The sequence below is a fragment of the Crinia signifera genome, chromosome 2, assembly GCF_055691185.1.
Source record: "Crinia signifera chromosome 2, ASM5569118v1, whole genome shotgun sequence".
Taxonomy (NCBI): Eukaryota; Metazoa; Chordata; class Amphibia; order Anura; family Myobatrachidae; genus Crinia; species Crinia signifera.
Genome location: NC_139218.1, coordinates 74707139 through 74732950, shown reverse-complemented (window position 1 = coordinate 74732950; position 25812 = coordinate 74707139). Strand labels below are relative to the sequence as shown.

Genomic DNA, 25812 nt, shown 5'->3' with positions numbered 1-25812 from the left:
TGTATAATAGCGGTATGTGGGAAAGACATTGATAAAAGTTGTGACGCTGGTGCAGAGGACCATAGGGACACTTCTGTCAGTGGGGGAACCTGCAGCGGGGCAGCCAGGGCCGGATTTCCCACCTAGGGGTGGCACCTGCTTGTGGCGGTACAGGATCCCCCATTCTCACGAGGGTCCGTGAAATGCGGGAGTGGGGTCGCGCGGGGGATTGCGGGAAAGGGGTCAGGGGGTCCACAAATTGCGGGCGGGGGGCCGCGAATCGGGGGAGGGGGGCAGTGATCTGCAAATCGTGGGAGGGGGCGTGAATCGCAGGAAGGGGGGTCCGCAAATTGCGGGAGGGGTGCTGTGGAGGGTCCGTGAATCGTGGGAGGGGGGGTCGCGGGGGTCAGTGAATCGAGGAAGGGGAGGGGGCGTGAATCGCGGGAAGGGGGGGTTGTGGGGGGTCCGCGAATGGCGGCAGGGGGGTTGTGGGGGTCCATGAATCGCGGGAGGGGGGCCGCGAATTGCGGGGGTGCCATGAATTGCGGGAGGGGGTGGGCACGGGGGGTGGTGGTGCCGTGAATCACGGGAGGGGGGTCCGCGAATCGTGGGTGGGCGCGAATCGCGGGAGGGGGGCGTGTATCGCGGGAGGGGGGCGTGGGGTCCGTGAATAGTGAGAGGGGGCCCGCGAATTGCAGGAGGTTGGCGCGGGGGTCCAGGGGTGTGCAGGCAGAGGGTGGTGCGGGCAGACCTGCCACTCACCTGGTGGCTGTGGAGTAATGGTGGGTGGTGGGCATGTACTGTAGCCCTGGCTGGGCGGGGGGAGGTGATGTCAAGGGGGTGGTGGTGCAGTGTATAACACTGGTCTTTTCCCTAGGGGGGCGGGTCTGTGTAGACAGATCTGGCTAAATATAGAAGAGATAAACCTAACCACTGTTTAACAAATTGGGAGGTACATAGTTTGAGTCATCTCCTGGTGTGTCCTTCATAACTCTGCAATTTCAACACTTGAACACACATCATACATTATTTCTGTATTCTAACCTATAGATATGTCCTCATACACCTGTGCCACAATACGCTGTGCCGCTCGAGGAGCCTTGTGCAAGTGAGTGGCTAGTTCCTATGCACGGTATCTTTTTGCCTGAAAATGCACTCCTGCTCTAAGGTCCCCAAAACATGGTAAATACCTCGGCCCTCACAGCACAGATTTTGGGAAGAACAATACAGTTGATTTTCATTTCATTTTTAATTATTTTCTGCATTCAGGATGTAGAATGATATCACCCACTTAGACCAAGCAGCTCCAATACAATCCAACCTTCTACAACCAGACAAGAAAACACGATAATAATAACAAAATTATAGGATATTATGAAAGTGGTCCACCAAGTGAAACGGACGGGTGAGCATATTTTCACTCATTTCAAGGTGGGGAAAACAAACACGTAGCTGTTTTTTATATACTGTAGGCGTACCCCAACATGAATCTCATCAATGTTTCTTTGACCTACTATTTCAACAAGGGAACTTCCGGGATGGAGGAGATGACGACCTTCAGCCCCTGTGTGTTCCATCGCGGTGGAATGCATTGAGCTATTTACACTAAAGATGGAAGGCCAGACTACCGGTCCCAGAGCTGGCCATCTTTTCTTTACATTTAAAGGCCGGGGTGTCATCATGTATATAAGTTATTTATAAAATTATTTATTTACATATATTTTTGGTTTTGTCTGGAAAGGGGTGGACATGTGACTGAGGGACCATTACAGGTCACACCCCCCTTATATGTACAATTTGTGTTTGGGTATAAATATGAGAACAGTGCAACACCAAAAGTAAACCTTGAAAACGATCACAGCATAGTAAAGAGTTGTTTTTTTGTTGGACTTGCACTCAAGTGGAACACCTGACGGTTCAAACTTATTAAGGTACTGGTTCAGAACTTTTAAATGGACTAATCCAGATGGTCTGTTTATTTTATGGTTCTGCTTATACCATAATCCGGAACCATGTTTTGTTGAATACCTACAGTATGGTGGTCTTTTTTTTGGACTGTTTTGCACTTTTTTTTATAAGAATTAATTAAAATACTATTTTACTACAACCCGTTTGTGCCTTGTTGGAATAGAAGGTCAAATAAACCTTGATGAGATTCAAGTTTCCTTCTGAATTGTGAGTTGGGATACACCTACATAAAAATAAAATGCAACATGTGCACTGTTGGGGGTCCTTGAGGACTGAGCTTGTGAACCACTGTGTTACACCACCTATTATAGAAAAACCTTCCCCAGTTTTTGACAATACTACACATGTGTGTCCATCTCTTTTTCCATGTAACACCATGTGAAATTATTGAAGAAAAGGACAAAATGAAGAAGTGACACTATCTTTAAAGAAACCCTTAAAGACAGCGCTTTGATAATAGTGCTTATTTCACTCATAACAAAAAACATACCTCATGAATAATTCTGTAGGTGGCAAAAATCATAATAAACACATGTGCAACAAGATGAAAGACTCCATTGGTGCTAGATAAGTTCACTGAAGCTAGAGCCTATAATATAGGAAAAACAATATAATATTTATGAAGAAAACATAAATACTGGTTACCAACTTACAATATGGGATAAAGCATTATACTGTAGTATATTTTTACAACATGAAAATGAGAATATTTAAAGCTACGGTTACTATTTAACTTTCCTTTGATTCTCAAAAGCTATTTGTATTTTAGCTACAGATCTCTTACATTGATTTGCACCAAGATGTGTACTGGGTGGATGCTGTAGGAGGCCAGTGGAAATTCCAAAGCACTTGTGGTAAGCATAAATGCTCTTTATAAATGTTGCAGTTTAAAGCTCTCTTTATTGGTTGCTATTAGATCTATTATGAACCATTTAAACGGATGGAACATTTCACTGCAGGAACCGACAAAAAAAATTAGGCAGGGGCTTGTTAATGCCACTCTCACCTCTCAGTCAGCCTCAACAGAGGGGAGAGATGAGCATCATGTTGCACTGAGGAATAATCCATTATTTTGTCCACAATTGTTTGCCTTTTTTAATAATGTGCATCTATACAGTTTTCTGCATGAATAAAAAGCTCATATTACCTATATAAGTATACAGAATTTGAATAATTAAAATTGTTGTTGTGTAGCCTTGTCCTTCAATAATTTTAGACAATACTAAGGGTTAAAGAGACCTTGATTTACCAGAGCACCACCCATCCATGATGGAGACTCAAGCAAGGTTTATAACTACACTTCTGTTGCCATACTAAGGCCCTTATTCTGGTCCGTCCACTTGCATGCGAATTCGCATACGAGCTCGATATTTTTGAAGTGCACATGCTCATTTCTGCACATGTGCATACACTGGGTGCGTGCGGCCACAGCCAACAGGGTGTTTGCCGGGCGCACGCACCAGACACTGCGGGCAGGGGGCGACAGTGGGTAGTAGCACAAATGGGAACGCCCAGCGTTTTATAGGCATTCCTATGAAAACGCTGGGCGTTCCCATGGTAATCGGCCTGTGACGTGAATGCCATGGGTGGGCAGCTGACATCACCGGTTTCTGTCCAGTGCGCAGGCAAATATAAGTGACCTTAGAGTCACTTAGATATGCGTGCACCTTCCTCTTAATTTGAGGGTCGGCGACCATTAAATGATGTGGGTGTTTCCCCATAGGCTGCAAATGGATGTTTATGTTAAACATTCATTCACAGCCATGCGGGCAAACCTGGCGTGCAAGGGGGGGCAGACCTGCGAGCTATGGGCGGCATCTGGGGGACTCGCAAGGCTGCGAATGTAGCAGCGTTGCAAGTCAACCAGAATAAGGTCCTAAATGGTTGCATCAGTTGTAATCATCTGTTTTAACATGTCTTACACAATAGTACTGTCTTTCTACATCGCTGTCAAACTTGTTCAGAAATAGTAACCCATTTGCTGGTTGCTTTATACCTGATTTCCACGTGGCCGATAGTAGACAAGAGTAAAAAGAATATTAAAAGCAAAGTTAAAAATAAAAGACATTAAAAACATGTGTCTTGCAAACTTTTCCCATTTAAACTGAAGTAGAGCTTGAAGCGGCTGCAAAGCCAAAAGTTCATGGCGGTTCTAAGAAAAAATAAGAAAATTATTAAAATTACTAAATCATGTATACTCTTGATAAGTTATAGCATATGAAATAATTGTGAAAATATGTCACTGTGAGCCATCATACTGAAGAAACTTTTTTTAATTCAGATAGGCCAGTTGGTGTGGTATCCATTGCTCCAGCCGAGGAACCAGAACATATTTTAAATACGTTCCGGTTGCTCGGTTGTAGCTTCATCCCAGCTCTATCCTATTTGGCTAGTTTTAAATACATATCTGAAAGCTCCTTACTGCTTGTTAGAAATGCTTTTGTGTATTTTTTTTTTTTTTTTTTTTTTTTTCTTTTGGGGGGGGGGGGGGTGTGTTTATTTTACTGGTGATCTTTAGTATATATCATTTCACCAATGGTCACGTACCATGGGGATGCGGTCATTAGGTCAACAATCAAAAAGTCGTCATGAGTTTTTCATGATTTCATTTCTTAAACGGACTTAATCATACTTAACCACCCGGGTGGGCATAGACACTAAAAAAGTTAAAACGTATGTCGATCTTTTCCCATGTTGACTTCGTGCTTGTGTTGATCTTTTGACCATTTCAACCTTATGCATGTCAACCTTTTCATGTGACAACCTTTTGACTGTTGACCTAGTCACTTTCGACCTAACAACCTGTACACCAAACATGTGGGAGCAGCAACTGGGAATTATGTTGGAATCTCTATTCCATGCTGTTGGCACATGTGCCATAAAACAAAGCAGAATTTTACCCCTGTGAGTTTGAATGACTCCATGGGCCCGATGTAATGATGAGTTGGCCTGAGGAGCGGGTTCCCAGATGAAGTTATGGTTGGCATGGTTTTTCCTTGTAAATTATTGCCACTTTAAAAATAAGTCAGTGTTTGGCCTGAAACCCGCACCTCCAGTCAATTTGGACTTCATTAAATATGGCCTCATATTTTAAATGAAGCCCTCAGATTGTTTACAATATAGTAAAATGCTTTAAACCAGGCTTGGTTTATCTTACCTAAAAAAAAACCTTACCATAACAATGGATTTAAAAGTCTATAAAAACTACTATACAAATTCACTTTACCAAAAGTTATAAATCAAAGGCTATGGGCTATATTTATCAAAGCTTGAAAAAATATACAATACTAACCAATCATCATAATTTTTTAATCACAGCCTGTAAAATACATACACATTGGGTGGTATTCAATTCTACCATGAGAAACCCAGACATACAGTACCTATTGAATGTGGCCATTTTTATTAAGATGGATGTTCCGCCAATGCAGGTTCAACTTTGTTTAAAGTGGAATCTGCATCCACAGAAAATAGTCGAAAGAGGATGCATTGACGTGTTTTCCCGCCATGACGATTTTTCCAACAGTTGAAAAATCAGCACTTGGATTGAATAGATCAAGTGTAAATTCAACCAAAAATTGTCCTGGTTGACTGTTGGAAAAACTGGCACAGATAAAATACCACGCATTATATATAATGTCATTTCTGTTAATGGCCAATATCAGTTGGCAATATTTCTAGATATTTCATTCAAAGTGATCTACAGTACAGTATTTACAGCTTTTTCTTCTACTTACATCAATGTCTGTATTGTAAACCACAATTGTAAGTACTGAGTTTTCTGAACAAGTATCAACGTCTTTCAGATCATATAAAGTGGATGAGAAAGGACCATAAGACCAGTCTGTAAACTTTCTGGACAACATTCTGTTTTCATCCTCTCTAATTTCTCTACTGAGAATATATTTAAGTACCTAAAAAACCAACAAAATAAATCTAGGTTATAACATCAGATAAATAACCACACACACACACATACATACATACATACATACATACATACATACATACATATAAAGGGCAATATGAATTTATCTGTGGTAATTTTCTGCAGCTAATGGATTAGCACTGGCTATCCAATTAGCCCTGATGACATGTGAAGCATAATCCACGATAAGCAGCCCATGCATCCACTATAACACATGGGTCTGGGAACTTAGGGGTATTATTTATTGGCGGGGGGGTCCCCACTCCCCCAGGGACCCTGGCTAGGGCTGACCAGCCAGTGGTGATGTTTTGGCCAGGGGAGCTTACATAAAAAGTCTCCCCCAGCTGTGGCATCACCCTGCTGGCTTTTGGATCCCAGTCCGGGTTCCAAAATATCAGGGACCTCTAAGTTTTTTGTCCCCTGTATTTTTGGAATCATGACCTTTCCAAGAGCCCTGTGCTGTCTTTTTTTACTTTTAAATACTTTTGGACATAATAATGCACAGATCTCACTGATTCTGGTTCACTTGCAAAAGCTAATTTTCTCTCTAATGGCCAGAACCATATACACTGCAGGGGGAGGGTTGTACTTCAAACTGATATCTATATCGCAGTGTAAAAATAAGGCAGCCAGTATTTGCCCTGAACAGAAACAAAATAACACCCAAATCTAACTTTCTCTACACATTACATCTGACCCACCTGCAGTGCACATGGTTTTGTCCATTAGAGAGAAAATTTGCTTTTGCAAGGGAACCAGAATCAGGTCTGTTGTTCTTCCAATTTTTGGTAATGTTAGGGTGACATTTGTATAATGGCACTGATTTACATTTGCGATTTTCATGTTTTCAGTGAGAAAACATCTGCATGCGATTTTTGAAGTGTGATTTTTCTTTGGTCATGCAGAACACGCGCTTTTTTACCACAAATCGCACTGCATTACATGTGCGGTAAATGTGCAATTTTGGCCGTTTCTTACAGAAAAAATCTCATGTTCTAAAAAATCACACCCTATTATCTCGCCCATGGTTTTGATTCAATTTATAGTAATACAAATCATTAACTCTTACCTCCAGTTTCCCCTTCTTTGCTGCTAGTTGTAGTGGTGTGTTGCCTTTATTGTTTTTAATACTCTCAATAGACTTGTTTTTACAGTTGCGTATGATTTTATCATACATATTTATTATGAAACTGTTGACAACTTCTGAATTATCTGTCACAATGATCAGAGCATGCAGAACAGTGTTTCCAAAAGAATCCCGGATGCTGACATTGGTCTCATTTTTCTCAATTAGCAGATTAACCACCTTTGGTTGATTGGTACATGCAGCAAGAGCCAATGGAGTTTCACCTGAAAGGAGGAGATGGCAGATAAAACAACCGTTTTACAAATAGTGGCTTGATTCTGATCTGGTGGGTAAGCTGCGAAGCTCAACAAGCAGTTGCTGCCGCAACCCCCCCCCCCCCCCTGCACCGCCGCCAAATCGCAACCATGTCTGGGGATGTGTTATGAAAATACATCCCCTCGCATGTGCCCGCTGATGGAGAAATCATTCCATGGTTGCCGACCATGGAATGATTTCTCCAGGACTCCCAAATATAAGTCGGTGGAGACAGTCTTATATTTGCTGGCTCTGGACCGAAGACAGGGTGGGCGGCTTACATCATGTGCACACCACGTCACTTCCACATTTACATGGGAACGCCCAGCGTTGGAATGGGAATGCCCATGAAACTTTGGGCATTTCCATGTCGGAGAACTGCCACCACCCCCGCCTGCCCCCCCCCCGTGCGAGCGCCACGCCAACAGTGTGCAGGTCAGCAAGGGCGCTCGCACAGAAGCCCTGCACATACACATAACTGATTATGTGTATGTCACAACCATCGGTCCCCCGTATGAATGTGCGGGGGGCCGAATGGATCAGAATCAGGGACAGTATTTGTTCTTATATCTAACAGCCTAAATAAATCTATCTCCCTACTCATGTAACTGTATCATTTTACTTTAATTTGTATATTGTGTGATAGAATACATGCCAATGTTTTGTCTATTGGGGTACAGATCATGATAAAATGATATAGGGTGTTTGTAGTTTATTTTGTTAGTTTTGAAAGCCTTTACTGTATATTGACAGTAATATATTACAAAGTGCTGTATAGAGGATTTTTTTATTATTATCATCATCAGCCCAGCTGTGTAAATTCTCTATTACTCAAAAAGACTGTTGTCTTAGTCCAATAGTAACAGAATAATCAGTTGTGGGGCACTCTTTTATGCAATATGATAATTTGATCATTTAAAATATATGTATTATATAAAAAAAATATTGACAATTCGGTACTTGTGTAGCTTCACGGCGGCAGGGAAATCGCATGCGATCACATCCGATACGATGGTACTTTTGTAGTTTCACGTTTCCCCTGCCCACGGATTGCATCACATGTGCGATCGGATCGCATGCGATGCGATTAAGCACATTTAGCACACCCACAATATCCGTGGCGAGCGCATGCGGTATGCGTCCTCCCGACTTGTTCATACCCCCACCATCCACGTCGGTGTGGAGTTGATTTTCTAAAGTGTGGCGAGCGCAGCGAGCAACCGAGCCCAAAGCGTGCCGAGCGGATGTGGAATACACGTTAAGTAATCCACATCCCCTCGCGGGGCTCGCTGCGCTCGCCATACTTTATAAAATCAACTGCATGCCGACATGGATAGTGGGGTATGAACAAGTCGAAAGGACGCGTATCGCGGGATCTCAGCGCTCGCCACACTTCGGGGTGGCGTGGATAGTGGGGGTGTGCTAAATGTGCTTAATCGCAGGGGAAACCTGAAACTAAAAAAGTACCATTGCATGCGATCGGAACGCATGCGATCAGATGCGATTTCCCGGCCGCCGTGAAACTACACAAGTACCAATTCATATTAAAATTACTTTTAGTTAGATTTTTTTTAAAATAAAAAAAAATATATATATATATATATGAGATATAAAGAGATATATATGACTAGTCACCCATATATATATATATATATATATATATATATATATATATATATATATATATCTATATATATATATCAAAAAGAATGAGAAAAGTGCACAATGAGCAAAAGTATAACAGTTCTTTTACTGGATGTATAGGCTCACATACATGAAGGTTTAAAATTAACAGCTTGCCAGCATAGGGAAGATCACAGCATGCGGTATCACAGCTACACGGTCAAGCAAACGTCCAGCGCCCGATCACCGTCTTCTGCAAACAGCCGCCGCTTGTTCTCCCTCACAGTTGGATGTCACTCTGTCCTCTCCGTAGGCCACGCCTGTCCTCTCCGTAGGCCACGCCTATATATATATTCCAAAATAGGAAAAGGAGCACTCGGCAAATAAAGTTTATGAAAAAAAAATTTAAATAACAAAAAAGACATACCAAGTGAAGCTGTCAGATAAAAACTCAGATGTTTCGATCCAGCAATAATCTTTTTCAAGGAGAAGCATCTGCGGTTCAATGCTTCTCTTTGATTCTCCTTGAAAATGATCCTTGCTGGATCGAAACGTCAGTTTTTTTCTGACACTTGTTTTTTTTCTTTACTTGGTATGTCTTTTTTGTTATTTCAAAAAGAAACAAAGTTTTTTTTCTCATAAACATTATTTGGTGAATGCTCCTTTTCCTATTGTGGAATATTGGACTATATTTGGCACACCCCGTTGTGACCTTTGGGCACCCCCACGTTGTCACATGGTGAGTGCGAGTGCAGGTACTCTGGTGGGCGCCCTGAGGATGGGGGACACCCGAAAGTTTTGGCGCTTAAATACACATGCTTCATCTTTAAAATTGCGTTGAGACTTTTATTCTGAGTGCCGCCCACCTCCTGTACTTTGTATGAATATTTGGGGAAGGCACCTGCATTGGTGATTTTATTGAGTCGAGTGACGGCAGATTGTGGATCTATATATATATATATCTCTATCTATCTATCTATCTATCTATCTATCTATCTATAGATAGATAGATAGATAGAGAGATATATATATATATCCAAAGAATGACCCCACGTGCGCCCTAATAGTGAAGCAGCTACTCTAAAACCCCCCCTGTTAGTGGGAGGCAACAATTAACATGGAAAACAGAAAGTATAGAGAGCGCTTATACCACCAAATGGAACTTCCACCAGTTTGTAATCATATAATATACAATAACCCAATACAATGTATAATCATAAAACCAGAATGCTTTATTTTTGTTTCAAAGACCACATCTGGACATTGTATCCTTTTCGGAGAAACGAAATCAATAACCCGACGCGTTTCGTCTTGAAAAAGACTTCATCAGGGGTTTTACACTAGGTATGATTTCAAGCGCTTATACTCGCACGTAACACCATTCAGGGTTTTCAGGCTGTAATAACCTTCCCCTCAGTGGGGCAAATTCCAAGTATCCAAAGCTTCCCCAATTGGGGTCAAAAAGTACACGATATATCCTTCTTTATGCCCTTATTTAGGGTGCAGGTACATGAATCCTGAATTAAAGGGATCCTCCCATTAATAAAAAACTTTCGGCGAGATCTGGGTAATGAAGATGGCCTGATCCACCGAGTCTGATTCACAATATTAGATGTTCAGCTGAGGAATGGGTACGGTGCGTGTGGGTATCCGCAAAATAAATTTCTACAGACAGCTCAATTTCTGATCAACGTGGAGATTGCTGGACAAAAGCTGTCTGCAGATCCAGCAATCTCCACGTTGATCAGAAATTGAGCTGTCTGTAGAAATTTATTTTGCGGATACCCACACGCACCGTACCCATTCCTCAGCTGAACATCTGATATTGTGAATCAGACTCGGTGGATCAGGTCATCTTTATTACCCAGATCTCGCCGACAGTTTTTTATTAATGGGAGGATCCCTTTAATTCAGGATTCCATGTACCTGCACCCTAAATAAGGGCATAAAGAAGGATATATCGTGTACTTTTTGACCCCAATTGGGGAAGCTTTGGATACTTGGAATTTGCCCCACTGAGGGGAAGGTTATTACAGCCTGCAAACCCTGAATGGTGTTACGCGCGAGTATAAGCGCTTGAAATCATACCTAGTGTAAAACCCCTGATGAAGTCTTTTTCAAGATGAAACGCGTCTGGTTATTGATTTTGTTTCTCCGAAAAGGATACAATGTCCAGATGTGGTCTTTGAAACAAAAATAAAGCATTCTGGTTTTATGATTATACATTGTATTGGGTTATTGTATTGTATATGATTACAAACTGGTGGAAGTTCCATTTGGTGGTATAAGCGCTCTCTATACTTTCTGTTTTCCATATATATATATATATATATATATATATATATATTAGCGTGTATATATATTTGCCTGGAACGGCGGCACTCAATAAGACTTTCAATAAACGTATTCTGGCATAGAACACCATTCAGTTATCAACATTTCAGTTTATTTCAAACTTTCGTCAGGATACAAAGGGTGCAGTGTATGTACATGGATTTAGTAGCCAAGTGAGGTTCACCCCGTGTCAAACTAACCCCTGTGGATAGGGATGACGTCATCACCGGCGCCGCGCCGGCAGTGAGTCAGGTGTCCATCACCATTGATTGACACCTGTACTGTAGATGTATATATATAACATTAGACAATGTTGATATAGAAATCCTGTTTTGACATAACAAAACTATATACTTGCCAAAATAAAACCCTTTGTTCTTGGTCTTAGGACTGAAGAAATGGCCCTGTGCACATACATTCACTTTAGCACCTTTGTCGATTAGATACTTTACAATGTCAAATTGTCTTCTTTCAATTGCTATATGTAATGCTGTTTGACCTGAATAAAGAAAAAGATTACTCATTAATCCTAGTAATATTTCTATAATGTAATTCTACATGACAATTCAACATTATACAATGCATCATTATACAATACACTAGTACAGTGGTTCCCAAACTTTTTGAATCTCAGCGCCCTAGAGTATCATATTTTTGTTTCATGGCACCACTAAGCCAAAGTGTTCTGAGAAATTTAGAAAAAAGTATTAAATTAAGTAAAATGTGTTTATATGTCATCCAGTTATGTGGTAATGGACACAATTTATTTCAGTTCTGTCCACATATTTTATGATTTTCAGCACTGGTTTTGCATTTTAGACTGACCATGAATAATTTTAATTGGTCCTGGACCACCAATCCAAGGCACTCCTGTAAGTGCTTTGGTCATGCCCCCAAAATGGTAAAACGGGGATTGTGGTACTAGGCCACACCCCCTCTACCTGAGGTCCCACCCACCCACCTTTTTGCTCCACATCTATTTCCTCCCCTATTTAAGATTCCCAAGAATGTTTCTGCACTAGGACTTTTGATAACGGTTAGGACTCTGAGGAGATTCCAGACAAGCGGTTAACGGGAAGAACAGGCCACGATCCAACCCTAACTCTGTTGTCTCTCCCAGTGGTCGATTGACGCATGCAGTGATAGGCTTCAGCTATAGCAGCCGCGTCCAAAGGTGCGAGTTAGGCCCGCTCCAACCCCAATGCCCCCAGGTCTTATGTAGGACATCGCATCAACCGAAACTGAGAGAAGGACAAAAATGATAACTGACTGAAACCCGTAAAAAGGGAAACAAAACAATAATGTGGAACAACTGTCCTCCACGGGAGAGAGTCCTCCAGCAGTCCAATGTACACTAATTTACACAAATGATCCCTAGCTGGATCAATTAGGAAGATAGTGAAGTAGGGAGCAATGATACAGCTTCACACCACACTAAATGCATCAATGCATGAAGGTGTTAATAATTACACAGTACTCCAACAGCTAGACCTATACATGCAGTTCTGCAGAAAGATGTTATACCACAGAGCTGGTTCCCACCGTAACACGGATGATAGCTTGTGGGAATACCAGAGAGACACCATTTAAACACAGATAATACTGCACTGCAATTAGAAGAGAATACAAATGCCTAGATGGTACAAGGACACTTATCTCTGTACAGGTCTGGGTCAGGACATTAGTAGCTGGTACCAGGAAACAGGAAGAAACTTGGACTCATCTGCGACACAATCCCAGATGCACAGCAAGGACACAGACTTCAGGCTTGCACAAGATGCTAACAGGCAAAACAGACTAGGACTGGCTGCACAAGGATAATCACCGGCAGGGTCTGCATCCTGGAAGCCTAACTAAATAACCTATCATGCAGCCACACCCAAGGACCAGGGTATACATGAAACCCAGGCAAGATGGATCAGCAAAACATGGAGTACTGATCCAGGGGAAACATATAAACTACAAACAGAATATATTAACTGCAGATTAACACCTACCCACTGGAGGCGGATCGTAACATCGATGACTCTTCATCCAAGGATGGGACCAAAAAAGCAGTAGTTTTCAACAACATTTGACTGTTATAAAAGTTTTCGCCAGAGGAACCAAGTTTGATAGCCACCATCCTGCTGCATTGCACAATGACAGACCACTGGTGTATCTCTTCAGAAGCAGCACAGCAGAACCTAATACACAGCTTACAGCCAGGCTACACTCTGTATTACCAGCTTCACTAAAAAGCATACTGGTATCAATCTGTTGGGGGAAAAAACAGGGATGCGATAATAAAATCGCTTACCCCACTAAGACTCTGCTCAGGACTTGTCCTTTCAGATCAAGTAACATTGTATGAGCTTTACAAGTGGATAACTAACATGTTTTGCACACACAATAAACTAGAGTTTCCAAAAAATTATTATGTGTGCTGGACATGCTCACTGTGGTCTGAAAATTGTTTGGACATTTCAACTTGCAGAAACAACATGTAGAAATTTTCAGCAGCTGCAAGAAAAGTAAATTTGCCATGCCGCCAACTAAAGCAAGATGTAGTAACTACTGTAGGTGGAATTCCACCCTCTAAATGGTTGAAAAGCAAGCCATACAAATGTGCAAATCCGAGCATGAGGTAAGGAAAGGGAGATCTTGTGACCTTTGTCCACATAGTAGAGAATACTCGTTGGGCATTATTCTGGTTCACTTGCAAAAGCAAATTCTCTCTCTAATGAACAAAACCATGTGCACTGCAGGCGGGCATATGTAACCTGTGCAGAGAGAGTTAGATTCGGGTGGGGTTTGAACTTCAAACTGATATCTATAATGCAGTTGTAAGAATAAAGCAAAAGGAAAAGGGGGTAGCAGCGCTGGCTAAAATAAATATGATCAGTTTAAAATAACATAAAAACAGTGAGGATTGGACTGATTGTACAGTTTAAAAGAAATACATTTTATTAAGTAGTGAGACCAAAATGATGCTGGTAAAATATAAGGGGTGAGTCCTGGGGGATGAATAGCAATGAGGGACTGTCCGTTCCTATTATGCCTGGAAATGGAATCATATAAAGTGCAAGTGCAGTAAACGAAATGGGGTTACCGTCCACCTGTAGACACGTGGTTGGGGTGTATTATTTCTCTCCCTGGGACTCAAGGCCCGAGTTGGAATGTGGGCCGAGTCACCGTCCAGAGTAGGAGAGACACCCAGAGCTGGGACTCCCAAAGATGGTGCTGGGGTCTTTCAAGATGTAGTTAGGTGTCCACGGTTAGGTAGGTCCCAATAGAATCCATGGCTGGTCTGGAACAGTCCAATAAAAAAGGGGGGGTTGAAGTACACCTGACGCGTTTCGCCGTCTCAACGGCTTTATCAAAGGTCAACCCCCCCTTTTTTATTGGACTGTTCCAGACCAGCCTTGGATTCTATTGGGACCTACCTAACCGTGGACACCTAACTACATCTTGAAAGACCCCAGCACCATCTTTGGGAGTCCCAGCTCTGGGTGTCTCCCCTACTCTGGACGGTGACTCGGCCCACATTCCAACTCGGGCCTTGAGTCCCAGGGAGAGAAATAATACACCCCAACCACGTGTCTACAGGTGAACGGTAACCCCATTTCGTTTACTGCACTTGCACTTTATATGATTCCATTTCCAGGCATAATAGGAACGGACAGTCCCTCATTGCTATTCATCCCCCCAGGACTCACCCCTTATATTTTACCAGTATCATTTTGGTCTCACTACTTAATAAAATGTATTTCTTTTAAACTGTAAATCAGTCCAATTCTCACTGTTTTTATGTTATTTTAAACTGATCATATTTATTTTAGCCAGCGCTGCTACCCCCTTTTCCTTTTGTGTAACTGTATAATTCGGCTTGACAACCCCGACATAAACCAGCAGCTGCTAGTGACTCAACACAAGTCACAGCGCCACCCACCCCGTACCCCTCCCTTGTGGAGGAGTACAACTCTTTTCTCTTCGTAAGAATAAAGCAGTCAGCATTTACCCAGCACAGAAACAAAATAACACCTAAATCTAACTCTCTGCACGTGTTACATCTGCCCCCCCCCCCCCCCCTGCAGTGCACATGGTTTTGTCCATTAGAGAGATAATTTGCTTTTGCAAGTGACCCAGAATCAGGCCCCCAGTTTTATTCAAGCTACTGAAACCATTCCAAAATGTAACCAAAGAAGTCAGTTCAGGCACTGCCAGCCTGAGTCAGGCGATTCCCTTAATAAAATTGGACAAGTTGCTAGAGATGCCGGACAGTCAGATGAAACAAAGTGATCAGCTTGTTGGATCAAATTATTTTTCGACTATGTCAGGAGAGAATGGTTTGCAACATGTTGGTATAAGATCATTACATTTTGGCAACCAAGCTAAATTCTAGGTACTATGCAACATATTTCTTTCCAAAAGAACCAGATCTTAAGAGATGCAATGGAATTGTGGAAGATTATTTTAATGAGTACAAATTAACAGGTCACACAGCCTCTTTGAAAATACACCCCCTTATAAAACCTTGGTGTACACAAACTGTTCACCCTCCAGTGTCAATTCAACGAGTAAGACTTGTACCTTTTAATTAAAACAACCAGAAACATCTTGTGTAACTGAGTATTCCAGTGGGGTTCAGCTAATATTGTGTGGTAATGATGATGATATTAACAACAGTGAGGAGTGTGATGATGCGGATAATGAACTTGAGATTTTTATATGGTACTTGTTTAGTTTCACGGCGGCAGCATGGCCGCCTGCTACTTCCGCGTTCAGCGCTCGGCAAACTATCTCAAATAAAGTCCATGCCAACGTGAAATAGTTCATACCCCCACTATCCACGTTGGCATGGAGTTGATTTTAGATAGCGTGGCGAGCCACCGAGCCCACAGTGTGGACGAGCGAAGCGAGCCCCGCAACTGAACACAGACGCTGCTGCGACTGAGACGCTGCTGCCGTGAAACTAAACAAGTACCTTTTATATAAATATATATTAATTCTCCAATTTTACTTAGAGGCCCAGAATAAACCTAAATAAAAAACAGGCAAAAACAACAAAAATAGCATCCATATGGGAGCCAGAGATACCATCACTAGAGACGTGTGACGGGCAGGTACGTGTAGGCGGGGGGCAAACCAGTATTATAAACCCACAGCCACCTCCAAACCAGCAAAGTAACACATGGAAATAGATCTCTCGATAGGGACATCCCATTTTTCTAGGAGTGCAGGGCCATCATCAGGGGTGTTAATAACAGTAGAGGTACCATTTTGAAACACAATCAACTTAGTAGGGAACCCCCATTTGTATTGTACATTGACTTTCCATAAGGTAGATGTGATGGTGTAGAATGTATGCCTTTTGGACAATGTTGTCAGAGAAACTTCTGGGAAAAGTTGCAAGGAATCAAGACAATCCACAGTAGTGGAAGTTGGTAGTTCTGAATGTAAAAGTTGACATGAAAAAATAATGTACTCTAAGGAGGGCATCTCGGGTGCATGAGCAGGTGTCTGCTTGTAGCCTGGTAATATGTGGTGGATTCTAACTGCTGCTTAGAACGATCTGTGACTTTTGAAGTGACGCCTACCTTTGATTTGATTTGAAAAATTGCTAAAGAGTTTTTTTGTCCATCTAGCAAATCAGGTGACAAAAAAAATCGAATACTTATGTATTAACCCCTTCATGACAGAGCCAGTTTGTGCCTTCATGACAGAGCCCTTTTTTTCAAATCTGACATGTCTCACTTAAGTGGGGATAACTTTTTTTTGCTTTTACTTATCCCAGTGATTTTGAGATTGTTTTCTCGTGACACATTGTACTTCAAGTTAGTGGTAAATTTTCGTCGATACAGTCTGTGTTTTTTTGTGAAAAATACCAAAATATCGTGAAAAAATGGAAAATTTAGCAATTTGCAAAATGTTAAATTTTCTGCTTGTGAGACAAATAATCATACCACTCAAAATAGTTAATAACTAACATAGACCATATGTCTACTTTATGTTTCCATCATTATTTCAACTTCCTTTTAATTTTTTTGGACACTAGGAGGCTTACAATATGAATAGCAAATTCTCAAATTTTCATGAAAATTTCAAACACTGATTTTTTTAGGGACCAGTTCAGTTCTGATGTGACTTTGAGGGACTTGTATGTGAGACACCCCCATAAATGATGCCATTTCAAAAACTGCACCCCTCACAGTATTCAAAACAGCATTTTGGAAGTTTGTTAACCCTTTAGGTGTTTCACAGGAATTAAAACAAAGTGTAGGTGAAATTTCAAAATTTCTTTTTTTTTGCAGAGTTTCAATTTTAATACATTTTTCTAACGAATACAGTAGATTTTACTAGAGAAATGTGACTAAAAATTGATTCCCCCAATTCTTTTGTTTTCAAAAATATCCTATATGTGGCCCTAGTGTGCACGTTGACCAAACCACAGGCTTCATAATAGAAGGAGCACCTACTTGATTTTGGAGCCTCCTTTTTATGAGATTTTTTTTTAGGCACCATGTAGGTTTCTAGGCACCATAAGTGCTAAAAGTTAGGAACCTCCCCCACAAGTCACCCCATTTTGCAATCTACACCCCTCAGGGAATTCATCTAGGGGTATAGTGTACATTTCAAACCCCCAGGGGTTTCACCAATTTTGGTACAACTGGGATGTGAAAATGGAAAATTACATTTTTTTACACAAACATGCAGTTCTGGCTCAAAATTTTTCATTTTCACAAGGAATGAAGGAGACAAAGCACCCCAAAATCTGTGCCCCAATTTCTCCCGAGTACGGCAATGCCTCACATGTGACCAAAAAATACCAGTTGGGTGCATGGCAGGACTTAGAAGGGAAGGAGTGATTTTTGGATTTTGCAGCAAAGATTTTGGTGGAATGAATGGTGGGTGCTATGTTGCATTAGCAAGACTCCCAAAGCACCAATACAGTGGAACCCCCCCACAAGTCACCCCATTTTGCAAAGTACACCCCTCAGGGAATTCATCTAGGGGTATAGTGTACATTTCAAACCCCCAGGGGTTTCACCAATTTTGGTACAACTGGGATGTGAAAATGGAAAATTACATTTTTTTACACAAACATGCAGTTCTGGCTCAAAATTTTTCATTTTCACAAGGAATGAAGGAGACAAAGCACCCCAAAATCTGTGCCCCAATTTCTCCCGAGTACGGCAATGCCTCACATGTGACCAAAAAATACCAGTTGGGTGCATGGCAGGACTTAGAAGGGAAGGAGTGATTTTTGGATTTTGCAGCAAAGATTTTGGTGGAATGAATGGTGGGTGCTATGTTGCATTAGCAAGACTCCCAAAGCACCAATACAGTGGAACCCCCCCACAAGTCACCCCATTTTGCAAAGTACACCCCTCAGGGAATTCATCTAGGGGTATAGTGTACATTTCAAACCCCCAGGGGTTTCACCAATTTTGGTACAACTGGGATGTGAAAATGGAAAATTACATTTTTTTACACAAACATGCAGTTCTGGCTCAAAATTTTTCATTTTCACAAGGAATGAAGGAGACAAAGCACCCCAAAATCTGTGCCCCCATTTCTCCAGAGTACGGCAATGCCTCACATGTGACCAAAAAATACCAGTTGGGTGCATGGCAGGACTCAGAAGGGAAGGAGTGATTTTTGGATTTTGCAGCAAAGATTTTGGTGGAATGAATGGTGGGTGCTATGTTGCATTAGCAAGACTCCCAAAGCACCAATACAGTGGAACCCCCCCACAAGTCACCCCATTTTGCAAAGTACACCCCTCAGGGAATTCATCTAGGGGTATAGTGTACATTTCAAACCCCCAGGGGTTTCACCAATTTTGGTACAACTGGGATGTGAAAATGGAAAATTACATTTTTTTACACAAACATGCAGTTCTGGCTCAAAATTTTTCATTTTCACAAGGAATGAAGGAGACAAAGCACCCCAAAATCTGTGCCCCAATTTCTCCCGAGTACGGCAATGCCTCACATGTGACCAAAAAATACCAGTTGGGTGCATGGCAGGACTCAGAAGGGAAGGAGTGATTTTTGGATTTTGCAGCAAAGATTTTGGTGGAATGAATGGTGGGTGCTATGTTGCATTAGCAAGACTCCCAAAGCACCAATACAGTGGAACCCCCCCACAAGTCACCCCATTTTGCAAAGTACACCCCTCAGGGAATTCATCTAGGGGTATAGTGTACATTTCAAACCCCCAGGGGTTTCACCAATTTTGGTACAACTGGGATGTGAAAATGGAAAATTACATTTTTTTACACAAACATGCAGTTCTGGCTCAAAATTTTTCATTTTCACAAGGAATGAAGGAGACAAAGCACCCCAAAATCTGTGCCCCAATTTCTCCCGAGTACGGCAATGCCTCACATGTGACCAAAAAATACCAGTTGGGTGCATGGCAGGACTCAGAAGGGAAGGAGTGATTTTTGGATTTTGCAGCAAAGATTTTGGTGGAATGAATGGTGGGTGCTATGTTGCATTAGCAAGACTCCCAAAGCACCAATACAGTGGAACCCCCCCACAAGTCACCCCATTTTGCAAAGTACACCCCTCAGGGAATTCATCTAGGGGTATAGTGTACATTTCAAACCCCCAGGGGTTTCACCAATTTTGGTACAACTGGGATGTGAAAATGGAAAATTACATTTTTTTACACAAACATGCAGTTCTGGCTCAAAATTTTTCATTTTCACAAGGAATGAAGGAGACAAAGCACCCCAAAATCTGTGCCCCAATTTCTCCCGAGTACGGCAATGCCTCACATGTGACCAAAAAATACCAGTTGGGTGCATGGCAGGACTCAGAAGGGAAGGAGTGATTTTTGGATTTTGCAGCAAAGATTTTGGTGGAATGAATGGTGGGTGCTATGTTGCATTAGCAAGACTCCCAAAGCACCAATACAGTGGAACCCCCCCACAAGTCACCCCATTTTGCAAAGTACACCCCTCAGGGAATTCATCTAGGGGTATAGTGTACATTTCAAACCCCCAGGGGTTTCACCAATTTTGGTACAACTGGGATGTGAAAATGGAAAATTACATTTTTTTACACAAACATGCAGTTCTGGCTCAAAATTTTTCATTTTCACAAGGAATGAAGGAGACAAAGCACCCCAAAATCTGTGCCCCAATTTCTCCCGAGTACGGCAATGCCTCACGTGTGACCAAAAAATACCAGTTGGGTGCATGGCAGGACTCAGAAGGGAAGGAGTGATTTTTGGATTTTGCAGCACAGATTTTGGTGGAATGAATGGTGGGTGCTATGTTGCATTACCAATACAGTGGAACCCCCCCACAAGTGACCCCATTTTGCAAACTACACCCCTCAGGGAATTCATCTAGGGGTATAGTGTACATTTCAAACCCCCAGGGGTTTCATCAATTTTGGTACAACTGGGCAGTGAAAATGAAAAAAATACATTTTTTTACACAAAAATGTACTTCTGGCTCAAAATTTTTCATTTTCACAAGGAATGAAGGAGACAAAGCACCCCAAAATCTGTGCCCCCATTTCTCCAGAGTACGGCAATGCCTCACATGTGACCAAAAAATACCAGTTGGGTGCATGGCAGGACTCAGAAGGGAAGGAGTGATTTTTGGATTTTGCAGCACAGATTTTGGTGGAATGAATGGTGGGTGCTATGTTGCATTACCAATACAGTGGAACCCCCCCACAAGTGACCCCATTTTGCAAACTACACCCCTCAGGGAATTCATCTAGGGGTATAGTGTACATTTCAAACCCCCAGGGGTTTCATCAATTTTGGTACAACTGGGCAGTGAAAATGAATAAAATACATTTTTTTACACAAAAATGTACTTCTGGCTCAAAATTTTTCATTTTCACAAGGAATGAAGGAGACAAAGCACCCCAAAATCTGTGCCCCAATTTCTCCCGAGTACGGCAATGCCTCACGTGTGACCAAAAAATACCAGTTGGGTGCATGGCAGGACTCAGAAGGGAAGGAGTGATTTTTGGATTTTGCAGCACAGATTTTGGTGGAATGAATGGTGGGTGCTATGTTGCATTACCAATACAGTGGAACCCCCCCACAAGTGACCCCATTTTGCAAACTACACCCCTCAGGGAATTCATCTAGGGGTATAGTGTACATTTCAAACCCCCAGGGGTTTCATCAATTTTGGTACAACTGGGCAGTGAAAATGAAAAAAATACATTTTTTTACACAAAAATGTACTTCTGGCTCAAAATTTTTCATTTTCACAAGGAATGAAGGAGACAAAGCACCCCAAAATCTGTGCCCCCATTTCTCCAGAGTACGGCAATGCCTCACATGTGACCAAAAAATACCAGTTGGGTGCATGGCAGGACTCAGAAGGGAAGGAGTGATTTTTGGATTTTGCAGCACAGATTTTGGTGGAATGAATGGTGGGTGCTATGTTGCATTACCAATACAGTGGAACCCCCCCACAAGTGACCCCATTTTGCAAACTACACCCCTCAGGGAATTCATCTAGGGGTATAGTGTACATTTCAAACCCCCAGGGGTTTCATCAATTTTGGTACAACTGGGCAGTGAAAATGAAAAAAATACATTTTTTTACACAAAAATGTACTTCTGGCTCAAAATTTTTCATTTTCACAAGGAATGAAGGAGACAAAGCACCCCAAAATCTGTGCCCCCATTTCTCCAGAGTACGGCAATGCCTCACATGTGACCAAAAAATACCAGTTGGGTGCATGGCAGGACTCAGAAGGGAAGGAGTGATTTTTGGTTTTTGCAGCTCAGATTCTGGTGGAATGAATGGTGGGTGCTATGTGGCATTAGCAAGACCCCCGAAGCACGGTGAAATGATGAACCTAATAATCCATAGATGTGTGGTATATTTTGAAACACTCCTTTATACATAGGCCGGGTTTGTCGGGGCAAGTTTCACAGTGGAAAATAGTTTCCTTTCTTATTCCCTTTTTATAGCAAACTTTGCACCTTTTTTGTGTCCTGCCCTTTCTTGCAGTGGAGGGGATTTCGTTGGGAAAATGCTGCCCTGGTACAATACGGGGGCCAGTACTAGAAGTACTGGGGCCCTCTGCCTGCTGATTCCCAAATGTTAGGCTCTTTATGACTTCCTCTTGAAAGTGCATAAATGTCCCCCTCTGGCCGGTAGAACGGAATAGCACGTAAGCGTTATACAGTGCCATCTGGATGATATACACGGCCAGCTTCTTGTACCAGATATTTGTTTTCCGCAGGGCACTGTACGGCTTCAGTACCTGATCTGAAAGATCCACTCCACCCATGTACTTATTGTAATCTAGGATACAATTTGGTTTTGAGGTGTGGGTACTGGTACCTCGTACAGGGATGGAGGTGGTACTGTCTCCATGAATTGTTGTCAGTATAAGGACATCCCTCTTGTCCTTATATTTGACCAACAACATATTTTCGGTGCATATTCCCCTGCTTTCACCCCTTCTCATTACTTGGGCAATGTGCGTTTTGGGGAGGCCTCTTTGGTTCTTGCGCACAGTACCGCAAGCTGCTGTACCTCTTGAACCAAGGGCCTTAAACAGGGGGATGCTGGTGTAAAAGTTATCCACATAGAGGTGATAACCCTTATCCAGGAAGGGGTGCATTAAATCCCAGACAATTTTTCCACTAACACCTACGAGGGAGGGGGGGCATTCTGGTGGTTCAATTCTTGAATCCTTCCCTTCATATACCCTAAACTTGTGGGTGTACCCTGTGGTGCTTTCACACAGCTTATACATTTTTATCCCATACCTTGCCCTCTTACTGGGAAGGTACTGGCGGAATTTAACCCTTCCTTTAAAATGTATAAGGGACTCGTCGATACTAATACATTTATCAGGGATGTATAGCTCTGCAAATTTGGCACTGAAATGATCAATGACCGGCCTGACTTTGAATAGCCTGTCAAAGGTGGGATCATCTCTGGGTGGGCACTGTGCATTATCGGTGTAATGTATAAATTTATGGATTGCCTCAAAACGAGCCCGGGGCATGGCCATACGGTGAAATGGGGTGCTGTACAGAACATCTGTACTCCAATATTGCCTAATTTGTGGCTTTTTTACTATGCCCATATGTAACACCAGACCCCAAAACGTCATCATCTCTACTGCATCTACAGGGGTCCACCTAGCAAATGATGACGTGGGGTTTTGAGCAATAAACTGCTGGGCATATAAATTAGTGTGGTCCACCATTAAATTTATAAAATCATCAGAGAAAAATAATTTAAAAATGTCAATTTCTCTGAGACCTGTTGAATCAAATTGGATTCCTGGGATGGCCAAAAACTCAGGAACCTGGGGCTCAAAATTGTCTGGTGGTGGGGTCCATACGAGATCAATTATTGGGGGGGGGGTCTCAGCTGCTCTACGGGGGCGTCTTTGAGGGGGTCCCTCATCATCAGAGGAGGAAGAGGAGCTTAAGACAAATCCTTCAAATTCCCCGCTTGCCTCACTGGCTGTGTCAGAGTCAGAGGCAAGCATGGCATATGCCTCCTCCACCGAATACATTCTCCTGGATGACTGGGACGACATTTGGGATGACATTTGGGATGCCATTTATATTTTTGTGATACTGGTAGTGAAATGTTTCAACACGTGTATAGTGTAGGGGGGGGTACAAACTTTATTTCAACCCGGGGGGTATGTAGTGTGTATGTATGTAGTGCAGAAAAAAAAAAATACAAAAATAAAAAAATTGAAGGGTTCAAAAAAAAAAAAAATGGAAGGGGTTAAAAAAAAAATGGAAGGGGTTAAAAAAAAAATGGAAGGGGTTAAAAAAAAAAAAAATGGAAGGGGTTAAAAAAAAAAAAGGTCCTGCGCCAAAAATTGAGCACAGATGTTGGTCAGTAACGTCCGTCACTGAACAGCGCTCAAAGGCAACAGGAATTTGATCAAAAAAAAAAAAAATAGATCAACCCTGTGCCGAAAAAGCTGATCAGTGATGTACGTCACTGATCAGCGCACAGTGGCCACAGGACACACACAAAATCACAGTGTGTGTAAAAAAAAAAATGTAAAAAAGACCCCACAGCACTCACAAAAAATAAAAAAAGGTGATCAGTGATGCGACACTGATTACCAGTGAGGGGCAGCAGGTGCACAACCTTTGGTGGTACTGACAGGTATATATAAAAAAAAAAACCTCTGCACCCCTAAAAAGTTGCTGATCACCTCAGATATAGTGATCAGCACAAAAGGCGGGGGCAGCAGACACAAAATTTAGCACTCTCTATCACTCTCTGTCACTATCTCTCTCTATCTCTCTATCTCTCACTATCTATCACTCTATGACACTGCAGCAGCAGCACTGACAGGTATATCTATATATAAAAAAAAACCTGCGCCCCCAAAAAGTTGCTGATCAGGGGGGGCAGCAGTCAGTTATAAAAAAAATATATAGCACAATCTGTCACTATCTCTCTATCTCTCTCTCTCTATCTCTCTCTATCTCTCTCTATCTATCTATAGCTCTATCACACTGCAGCAGCACAAAATATAGCACTAGGCCTCTCTATCTCTCTCTATCTCTTTCAGTTATATAAAAAATATATAGCACAATCTGTCACTATCTCTCTCTCTATCTCTCTCTCTCTATCTCTCTCTATCTCTCTCTATCTCTCTATCTATAGCTCTATCACACTGCAGCAGCACAAAATATAGCACTAGGCCTCTCTATCTCTCTCTATCTCTCTCTCTCTAACTCTCTCTCTATCTAATAAATCGCAGCAGCACAAGATGTCACAGGATGTCACAAGATGTCACAAGCATAAGCAATATCAATGATCAGGTAAGTATTTTGGATGGGTTCTGGTCAGTATAGGCGGCAGCTGGGCACGGTGACCGCACTGCACGCTATTCCAGACCGGAATGGCGTCTGCAGTGCAGTCACCGTTAGTTTAAACCCCCCTCCATGGCTGTGATTGGTCCGTCGGTCCGACGAACCAATCACAGCCTTTGGGGGCGGGAGGGGTGAGGTGGGGTGACACCAGTGTCACCCTTACACCCCGCGGTGATTGGTGCTGTACTTTACAGCACCAATCACCTCCGATCCCGTGTCACCGGCGAACGTTATTCGCCGGTGACACAGAAAACGCTGTGAATGGCTGTTCACAATGAACAGCCAATCACAGCGATCGCCGACGGGGGGGCGGCATCGCCGCCCCCCCTGGGCATGCACGGACATGTCTGCTGTCAGGGACAGCAGACATCGTCCCTCTGTCACTGCGTCTCTAGACGCAGTGACAGTTTTAAGCCATGACGTATATATACGTCAACGGTCGGGAAGTACTTCCCGGCCATGACGTATATATACGTCAAATGTCGTGAAGGGGTTAAATTATAATACGCAGCATATTGCAGTATTTCAAACTCCATCCATCTATTTGTATTGAATATTGAAGGATTTTCGTGCACAAATCCCAATGGATCCATTATGCCCCTGAGGAAGTCCTAACGATGAAATGCGTAGGGTACTGATCTTGGGTATTGACCTAGAATTGAACAACCTAAAATTGGATTGAATGCCGGAATTGTTATGAAAATGTCCATACGAAGAACATAAGGATAAAACCTTTTTTATTGAATGTGTCAATAATAAA

General features: G+C 42.3%; 1 protein-coding gene across 1 annotated transcript in view; it reads right to left on the bottom strand.

The window, feature by feature from the left end:
* LOC146059838 (transient receptor potential cation channel subfamily V member 3-like) overlaps positions 1 to 25812 on the bottom strand; it is a 78865-nt gene that overhangs the window by 31941 nt on the left and 21112 nt on the right. The window contains exons 5-9 of the mRNA XM_083172422.1: positions 11572 to 11712; positions 6945 to 7225; positions 5685 to 5861; positions 3944 to 4099; positions 2438 to 2536 (exon numbers count right to left, since the gene is read on the bottom strand). Of these exons, the coding sequence (XP_083028548.1) occupies positions 2438 to 2536; positions 3944 to 4099; positions 5685 to 5861; positions 6945 to 7225; positions 11572 to 11712 (854 nt within the window). The remainder of the gene's footprint in view (positions 1 to 2437; positions 2537 to 3943; positions 4100 to 5684; positions 5862 to 6944; positions 7226 to 11571; positions 11713 to 25812) is intronic.